Source organism: Echeneis naucrates, chromosome 14 (genome assembly GCF_900963305.1).
Source record: "Echeneis naucrates chromosome 14, fEcheNa1.1, whole genome shotgun sequence".
Taxonomy (NCBI): domain Eukaryota; kingdom Metazoa; phylum Chordata; class Actinopteri; order Carangiformes; family Echeneidae; genus Echeneis; species Echeneis naucrates.
Window position 1 is genome coordinate 2502320 of NC_042524.1, and position 10078 is coordinate 2512397.

The 10078-nt window shown below is 41.4% G+C and overlaps 1 protein-coding gene across 2 annotated transcripts; it reads right to left on the reverse strand.

Annotated features, from left to right (window-relative positions):
• Positions 1 to 199: 199 nt before the first annotated feature.
• Positions 200 to 9290, reverse strand: tmem248 (transmembrane protein 248). Of its 2 annotated transcripts, none has more exons than XM_029520009.1 (7): positions 8900 to 9290; positions 7583 to 7741; positions 7081 to 7369; positions 4437 to 4587; positions 2969 to 3152; positions 1612 to 1755; positions 200 to 669 (listed from the first exon to the last, which is right to left on the reverse strand). In XM_029520009.1, the coding sequence occupies exons 1-7, from the start codon at positions 8900 to 8902 to the stop codon at positions 649 to 651; spliced, it is 951 nt and encodes a 316-aa protein (XP_029375869.1). In that variant the 5' UTR covers positions 8903 to 9290; the 3' UTR covers positions 200 to 648. The 2 variants fall into 2 exon arrangements, with proteins under 2 accessions (XP_029375869.1, XP_029375868.1); XM_029520008.1 differs by having other exon boundaries at positions 1574 to 1755.
• Positions 9291 to 10078: the final 788 nt, after the last annotated feature.

The following is a 10078-nucleotide window of genomic DNA, read 5'->3' on the forward strand; positions in this document are numbered from 1 at the left end:
TCTCCCCTGTTAAAGCTGCAATGACAAAGTTCATTCACAAGCATCTCATCTGAGCTCAGGTATCCAACCGGCTCTAACCCCGCTTAGAAACATCAAGTGGCTAAACACCATGCTCATGGCGGGAGGAAAAAACCAAACAAAATAAAAAAAACCCCTCTGTAAATAAACATTTACAGGATAAATGCCATCAAGTCTTTTCGTTCGATCCACCGCTGCAGTTTCAAGGGACTTTTTTTTCCTCCTCCATCTTAAAAAATAAAATGAGATGAAAGGACTGCTAGAAAAATGGCATTTTTAGTTCTTGAATCTGGCCTTGCTTTTGTTTACATACTGCATGTTCTGACATGGCACAAGGGGATTCAGGCAAAATAATAATAATTATTATTATCATTAACCAAAAGGGGAAAAAAAAGGTTTTGCACAGAATATCAGAGTTCCTACAAATATTTACACCACAGATACAGGCACTTGTATATCTTTGGTTGGAGAAACCCAACATTGCAAGAGTAATGCATTCACAGAGCTTTTGTGTCCCTTATTGTATTTCCACGGTTCACGAGGCAACTGGTATGTTTATTTTTATTTCTTCTGTTTCTTTGAGTTTGTCCATGTTACAGTTAAGTTCTGACACAGCTCTCTGAAGCCTTTTTAACTCTCTGATAACGCCACCTGCAACAGAAGAGACATGATTTAGAGCAGCTAATGAAAACAGAACGGTTTGACATCCGAGATTTCTAAGTTGTGTTTTCGCCAACGTTAGCATTAACAGCTGTTCACTCACCAGTCGAGAAGAAAACAAGCGACGCTGGCATCAAGTTTATTACTTCACTCACTTAGAGCTGTCTGCTTATATCACTTCTCTTTCTGACAGAGTCAGCACAGGTTCTACTCTCCTCATGTAAATGCTGCAAAGTCTGAAGCTTTTGGCAAAAACTGCGACGCAAAAAGCTGTTAATGCTTAAACGTTAGCAAAACTTCTAAAGCGGCACGTTTAAGTTTGATCAGTTTCCCCAAGAGTGAAAGAATTATCATGAAAGCAAGAAGACAATGCTGTGAAGAAACCTAAAATGTCACTAGGACTGTAGCTCTTAGGAATCAGGAAGTGTATCATTCAAATCCGAATTTCCATGATGTCGTGTGTCATTTGGTCAGCAGACTTGAACGGAGACATTCAGAGTGAGCTGCAAAAATTTTAATATTAATTTAGAAAAAACAACAAACAAACAAAAAGGTATGATTTGGCCTGTTGTTTCCTCTGCAGGACTCTCACAACCCTCCATTTGGCCTGACTCACACAATGAGTCATGCTGCACTATCTGAGCTGCTTCCATCTACAGCAGCTGAAAGACAAAGTGTGTGTGTGTGTGTGTGTGTGTGTGTGTGTTGTGCGACATCAGAAACAACAGCATAGAGGACAACCTTCCTTTATCCCAGGAGAGAGATGGAACCAGACAAAGCCAAAGCTTTCATGATCTTTGTGTAGCAACATCAGCTGATATCACACATAAAATCAGAGGTGATTGGTTCGTGTCTTGGACCAATCACTGGTCATCTGACGCGTGGCTGGAGCTACCTGTTCACGTCATATAGCACTGCTGGTGTCTGTTGTACCTTCTCGGGGCAGAAGTCGGGGTTGGTTTGTCGTACTTTGCCAGGCCGCCCTTTAATGACTGCGTAGCAGAACATAGTGATGACCATGACAAACAGGAAGTAGCTAGTGTGCATCAGATGCAGGTTGATGAGAGACCGGTCATCCTGGTAAGAAACGTGATTTAGAGAAAAGAGAGGAAAAGTGAAATATCTCACGTCTGGTCCACCAGACAAATCCCTGTAGATTTGTCTTATAGATTATTAGATAAGTAATCCTGTTGGTTGAAAAGTTACAGTTTCGTCTTAAATCATGCAACAATGCGTAGATCACGTTTTAATTATGGATTTGATTAATATTAAAACCTGGAGGCGTGATACTTCAGACACACCGTAACTAAGACGCCCTCCTTCATGGCGCATCATATCCTTCTCTCTAAACCATGAATCACACATTATAGTAAGAGTTTTGCTTTATAAAAGGTGTTTGAAAGCCTTGACAGAAATAAGTCAAACATTCCTTCACACTGGTATTTTGGTTCACTTATCATAGATGAAGTGACACTTAAAGTTCTGCTGTGGTTTGCCACGTCCTTAAAGTTTAAACCACCCTCACTTCAAAATGACATGGTTGGGAGTCTTAAAAATAACTTAATAGCACTCTATTTCTGCGTTAAAATGACTTTTTGCTTTTTAATTTGACTTCATGCCACTTGATAAGATTTCTTACAGCCAATCAGGCGCCGTTTATCAAAATAAAGAGAAAAAAGGAGGACACAGGAACCTCAAGGGTCAATCCAGTTGTCTGTTATTTTGATGACGATGAAGTCTTGAGCACCACTCCCGACTCCTCTGTGTGTTCAAGTGGGCCGAGATAAGGTAACTGTGCGGCCGCAGCACATATTTTCAAATTGTTTTCAGGCTCGCTGGACCGTTCAGAGGCCAGTTGTGGTCTGTCAAAGGGATCATTGTAATCCTGGAACAATCTACTGCCATCAGTACAGAACTGAGACTAAATTGCTTTCAGAATAGGCTTTATGTTTGGTCACATTCACCTTGTCTTAGAAAACGGTGACTGAAAATCACATTTCAGTAGTTGCTGTCAAATATGTGGCCTTTTCTGTATTTTCTATGTAATGAGCTGCGCTACAGTGACTTTTATAACGTTATTTTATGTTAGGCAGGAAGAATCGCCTGACATCTGTTTCAGTTGCGTAGAGATTGGTTAATACAGAACAGGGCATAATAATTTACACAAATTAACACAAGTGAGAGACATTTGGGAGACGTTTCGTTTCCACCCGAGCGATCTTGACTAATTCCAACATCTGTGAAACTCTGTTCGATAAGAAACTACGAAATGACGGCGGCGGTGACTCACATCTGGAACGATGACAGTAAGCTTTGGGTTGAGTGCGTGGTACACCTTGCCGACGGCTCCTTTGTAACACCAGAATGGGTTGTAGTCCTGGCTGTACTTGGTGTCTGAGTCACGGACTGTGGTGAACACCTTGTACCAAGACGTGGCGTTGGTGTACGTCTCTGGAATGCAGTGTGGCGGCTGCCTGCAAAAACCAAAACAGACCGTTGTTTGCTCTCTGATTACTTGATAGTTTTATTGGAAGACATTTTAAATTAATTAGAACAAGGCTGCGGACAAAACAAAGGAGAAAATACACCAAAACCTAACAGGGATAAGGCCGCCTGTGACAAAAAAATAAAAATGTATATGCTGAAACTGAATTATAGATGTTGAGGTAGAATTTCATAGGATCATTTTGAAATAGTGTAGTTAATCTTTGCACCTCCAGAGGTCTCTAAAGGCAGCTACCACCCTAAAAATAGTGAGACACCACAGTGAGATGTTTAAGAATGTGTAATTGTGAAACTGAAAAAGAAGGTTGTCCTCCTGAAAACAAATTAATAACGTGAAAACTCCAATCTGAGTGCAGGAAACTGTTTATCTCCCCCTTAGCTGCTGATCCCAGCAGGCTCCAGAGGTCCTGCTGCCTGTTTCACCAACTCTTCAATGCACGTATTATTTTTGTTACACGGCCAGGTTTCATCATGAGGATGCAAAGAGCTGGCAAATTCATCATTTGCATGTGCAAATCTTTGTGAAACAAGTCAGTATAGATCCAAAGTTGCTCAAGTCTTTGAAGATAAATTTAACTGAGATTTCACTGACTTGTTTTCTGGAGAAGAAGCCCACACAGGATGAGAGGAGTCTACAGACGGTGGCCGTTAACTAAGACGGCAGAGTGGAGCCTTTGACTAAGTTCTTGGCTTCAGTTTAACAGAAAGGTTTAACATTATCAGCCTGTAGTAAAAATATTCATTTTGTAAGACCAACTCATCAAATCAAATGTATTTATAAAGCGCCAAATCATAAAAAAGTTACAACAAGGCACTTTACACATTTGGTCCAAAGACCAAACTCTTTATGGAGTTGTTAAAGAAACCAAACAAGTCCCTCCAAGAGCGAGCACTTGGTGACAGTGGCAAGGAAAGACAGAAACCTCGGGCAGAACCAGGCTGAGGGAGGGCAGCCATCTGCCTCGAGATGTGGGGGGTGTTCAGTGCAACTCCCAGTGGTCTAGGCCTATAGAAGCACAACTAAAAGAAAAACTGCAGGCTTTGTCATAAAGGACGGTTTTATGCCTGAACTTGAAAGCTGCGACAGAGTCCGCCCCCAGACCGATACTGGGTGCATGTTCCACAGAAGAGGAGCCTGATAGGTGAAAAACACAAAAGGCCCAAGGATACTGTATTGTACTTGTTCAGTTGTCACATAGCTCTGGGCAGATATAAAGCGTCTTCCTGTGAGTCGAGGCGGCGGTCCAACTCACACTGTGACTGGGAAGATATTGCTGGCCGCTGTGATGGTCATGCAAGTGCTGAACACCACCTGCTCGCAGTGTCCGTGCAGCACGCAGTCGTCCGAGTTCCAGGACACAGGCAGGGTGAAAGTGATGTTTATTTCCTCATGGGCTTCCCGGCCTACGCAGAAAAACATCAGAGCACAACAGATTATTATGAGGATTTAACAACTGGGTGTACATTTCAAAGACAAAGAGAAGAACCTGTATGTTTCTCTGAAGTGCGTCAACTTTTCAGTCACGTTGCATTGTTTTTAGGCAGCCATAGATTTTATTGAAACACACCCATGACCACAATTAATGCCTCTGACTTTGCACATGCACATCCAAATCATAATTGTAATGTGGACGAGGGAATAATTGCTTGTGATTAGCCGTGATCAAGCTAAAAGAAACTACAGGCCTGGAGAGAGGCGCCTGCTTCCTCTGAAGGAAATTACCAAGGCCGAGACAGTCTAAACAGCATGCACACATTTCCCACAGCAGGAAGCCGGGGACAACCACAACAGCGATGCCTGATGTCATACTGAGCTTCTCCCCGATAACAAATGACAGACTGATTGCAGACTTGTGCAATATTTATCAAACTGCGAAGGAGATTATTAGATTATCATTCAAGCTGAGTGGCCTCCTGGGTGTGACTGAACACGAGTCTCAACGCAAAAGTAATTCAAGTCCAAGTCAAACAATTCATGATCTTTCCTAGTCAGTCGTCATGCAGTTGATCTGTTTAATTTTCTTTGTGGAACACACACTTGAAGGTTAATTAGAAAGGGGAGTAGATATGAGAGGAAGCAGAATTTATGATGAAGATTTACACAGAAAAATCAATCACGGTGTCAAATTAATTAATATCTAATAGACAGTATATAACACATATATATATATATACAATGACATTTAAATAGATTTGAAGTGGTTGATTTTGACAGAGGAAAACATGCAATATTTGCATGACATTATTGACTTTCATCACCCATACCTGTGCTGTCTAAACGGAAATGAAAGCACATGGTGGCAGACTGCTAAAACAAACAAGGACCTGTCTATCGAGAATTTGTAAAATTAAATATTGTGCATTCAGTAACCAAGTCAAAGTCAGAGCTGTCTTCCTTGGTGTGAAGTTATTGGTTAGTGAGTTAATTAAAAAAAGATCTGGAATGTCCTCAAAAGCTGAAAGCTAAAATCACATAGGCAGCCAATCTGGACGGGATTAATATCAGAGTGGAGGGCTGTGAAAAGGAAAATTGCATGACCTAACTGTGGAGTCTAATATCCCCTGAATAGAGACAAAGACAGTTTTTATTTTACTCTGTCGCCACATAATGGAACAACATAGCCTAACTAATCATCTCACTCATAACAGTGGCCCTTGTTTTGAAAAGCCCTCATGTCCAATACATATCTCATTTCCTTCAAAGGCAACATCTGATTCAACTTTGATTTCATTTTAGCTGCTTAAAGTGGATGCAGAACTTTGAAACTCCTAAAAGTTGTTTTTCTGTCTATGTGGACGAGCTGTGGAGCCGGCAATCATCACAAGTGAGCTATCAAGCAAACACAAATTATCTGAGCATGTGCTGCCACAGGAAACAAAAGTAGAAGCTCAAATGCAAATGGCACGTTTAAAGTCTGAAACTGTCGGAGCACAGAATTATAATGGCTGTCATTAAATAAGGGTAAAAGTAAGGATGTGTGTTTGTCAGCCGAAGAAATATTAGTTGATGTGACATATTCATATTTTATTCATGTACAACAGCAGGTTATTGTTGTTTTGAAGATACTACACAGCTGCATGCCACTAGCTGAGTCTCCAGTCCTCGCAGACAGCAGCCCCCTGTCTCCCCACAATAATGCCCAGATGTTGTAAACAAGCACTCTGGAGAGGGATAAATGATCGCTCATAAAACCAGGGTTGTTTGCCAGGATTTTGATTTGGGAAGTGAAAATACAGTTGTGCTGTATCTTGGCTGTGTCACAATAAAGTGGTGTATAATCACACAGTGAGCAGCGGGTGGTTAACCTGCATCAGAAGGCTGCCACGCCCTGCAGACCAGAGTGACGCTGTTTACCTGCAGATGCTGCGGTGCTGCTCAGTCTGAAAAGCCAACACAGCTTAGTGCTGCAAAGCTTACTGTTGTCTCATGTTTAGACTAGGCAAATAATCTGAATTTAAAACAAAAGAAATGAGAACATGAGAGAACCAGTATGAATGAGTTAACTCCATACAGCAATCACGCTATAATTCTCCAAGTTAGTCGCATGCATGCATGCATGCATGCATTTCCTTTGTGACAGATAACTCAACATGTGTCACTGGGTCTGTGTAAATAACATGTGAAAGCATTATAGACTCACATGTGCGGCTTCAGTGTAAATTTACGACACCTTTCATTGATGGGTTCATGTTCTTCATGAGGCGGAATGGAGTAAAACAGGTTTATAAGTGGAGTCTTGAGTTTGACAGGTGTGATAACAGACAGGTAGACGGACACGCACACACACACACAGACACAAACTCCTGCTTACACACCCACAAAAGCCTCCCTATCATCTTGATGAGTAAACTAAATACAGGATAAATAACGCGGTGACAGTAAAAAAGCGAACTTACCAGACAGACCAACTTGCTGCCCCAGCACTGTGGCGTACAGATGAGTGATATTGCGGGAATACCCTCCAAATGGGCGCTGGGGGTCCAGCGTGAGGGTGATGGGGACTGAGATGTTGATAGGACCTGAGTCCTCCAGCAGGAGAGGAGCCTGGGTGCTGGAACGAGCCTGGCCGCTGGTCACGACAATGCTGTCTGGCGTGGTGGACTCGTTCAGGCCGTGCTTTATCGTTTCATTCTCCGACACGCAAAAGTCCAGCTCATTGAAGCGCAGCAGAAAGGTGTTCCAGTCCTGAAAAACAGAGAGGATGGTTTGATTGTTGGACATTAATGCAAATTGTTACTGATCAAACCTGTTACTGATTTACAGCATATCTGTTAACAATTAAGCTTGCTTGTCATATCCACCAATACACGACCAGCTCATCCAAATATTATGTAACTTACAGCTTTTTAGTTTTGCATATGCTTCCTGTTTAAATTTTCATGCTAGGATGTGTCTCACCTCTGTCAACTCTGGAGACTTTATCTCTTTAATCTTGAAGAAATAACCGATGGTCAGGAAGGCGATGGCCACTGCACTGACACTGATCATAAAAATGACCAGAGGTGGACGGTTGTTGATGTAGCTTCTCAGGTTCTCTATAGGATTCAACAGGTACACCTGCATATAGACAAATACACAATGTGCAAACAATGAAGCAAAAAAACAGCACATCTCACTGGGGTTATTAAACAATAATGGAAAATAATTAGTTATGACGAAAGCCCTTTAAACCTTTCATTGTCTGTATGTGTGCATTTAGCAAAGATAGAAGAAGATAGAGAAAAGCCACACACATACAAATATGACTGACACAAAGGTCATGGATGGATGAAATAATATCATTCCAGCTCAGTAACTACAAATGAACCACACCTTATAAAAGACAGTCATATGTGAATTACCTGAACGATTTCACAGTTTGAGATGACAATGGTGGACTATGGAATCAAAAATTTAAACTGGTTCAGCAGGATACTTTAGCATTATGTTTCAGTTGGGCACGGGGAGGTTGGCATTAATGACTTGAACTGACATGCTTTCGGCTAATCTACCAATAACATGACTACTTTGGGTTTGCTATCAATGTGCAAAAAACTGAGACATAAAATATAATGCTTCTTCAGGCTGACAACATGTGGAAACTATTATACTGCACACTAAATACAGAGAAACTAGGAGGGAAAATATTTCACATGAAGACAGAAAGTTGGATTATCAACTCTGAAATGTGCCAGACATTTTGAAAGTACCCAAACCAAACGATTTGTGGATGAAAGAAAAAATCTTTGGTTTATTTAATATGTTTTTAAAAGTCTCCCCTGTGCAGTAGAAAAATTGGAAGTAATCAGATGACTTTAACCTACAATAACTCATCCAGTCTCCTTGTTGACTTTTAGGAGATATTACAGAAGACATGTCAATAATCTCCAGAGAAAACAAACAAACAACAACAAAACATTACAGTCTGTCTCCAAAGAAAGTTGACTTTTTGTTGGAGCAAAATCGTAAAAAGCGTGAATTATTTCAACCTGTGGGGAACTCACCCATTCCTGCAGAAGCTGCTTTTCATGTTATTGAACATAAACATAAAGAAAAGACACAAAATGCTGCAGGTGGAGGTTGAATAAAGCGTGTTTGTGTCCCCTTTTCACCCAACAAACCGCATTCAAGCTGTGTACCTGTAGCACCTTCAGCTAGCTTACCTGGCGCGTGACAAATCAACAATCACACATTTTAGACAAAAAAAATTAAAAACTAAAACACGTTAGCTCTCACCATTTTCTCTTTCTGGGCATGCGATGGATGCTAGCTGGGAGATTCGTTGCAGACCGCAAAAAATTCAATTAAAATAGTAAAGGCTGCGTTTTTGTTTTATTTTATTCTATTTTTTTTTTTTTTGCTATTAGCAAACTAGCCTCGCTGCGGCGCTAGCGTTAGCCTGCTAGCCTCCGTGCTAACCCACAAAGCTAGTCCCTCCCGAGCAAACGGCGGCGTTGGGCGGAGACAGGCGGGCGTTCAGCGTTGGAAACACCGCGTACACTCCTTCCCATTCTTCGCCCGGTAGTCCACGGAAAGTACCGATGAGGAGGAAAAAGTCTGGGAATCGAGTCAATAACACATCTGGGTCCTCCCTGCTGACATCTCGGCCGCTCACTGCGTAACGGGGGAAGCGTCGCAGCGCCGCAGCCTGCGCCGAGTTTACGGAGATTCGGATACGACGTTACGTACGGAATCGGCCGTCCGCTCGTTGGCGGAGGTGGCCGCTTACGTATTTTACGTAGACGACCGTGTTTACAAAGTTGTGAAGGCTGCTGCTGCCGCGTTAAGGTGCAGTCGGAAATGTAACACTCCGAAAGGAGTTGCGCAGTAGAAGGTGAGATGTGTTGAATGTTTTATGTTTTCACCTGCTGTTCAATCATATAACAACAACACTATAAATAATCTGTTAATATTTTTAATCTGTTATTCCCATTGCCATCAAACTTTACAATTGCTTAACTATTAAATGATAAACACGTGTTGTGTGTTTCTTGTTCTTGAGTATTACACATCGTGGCCACAAACACTTGACATTAAAGACTTCCTGATTCAGACACAAGGGTATAAAATAAATCTTGTCTTTTGCTTAAGTAGCACTGAAGTCTTTTTTTTTTTTTTTTTCAAGAAGTAGGAGTTATGCGTTTTATCTTTTTGCATAATTAAAAACCAATCAAATACACTCAATAACTTTCTTTCTTTGGTGCAATACAAGAGCTGAGATTTTCCTCCTGAGGAAATGCTGAGGGACAGAGATCCAGGTGAGAAAAACATGGGAAAAGTTCCAATTTCGATACTTAAAAAGGGTCAATTTTGGGTATTTTAAAAGAACAAATATTTAGCTGGATCTGCCCGGCCTGATGGCTCCTGGTCAGCAGATGGCAGTAGACACATTTAAATGTTTCCCTCCTCCCTTTT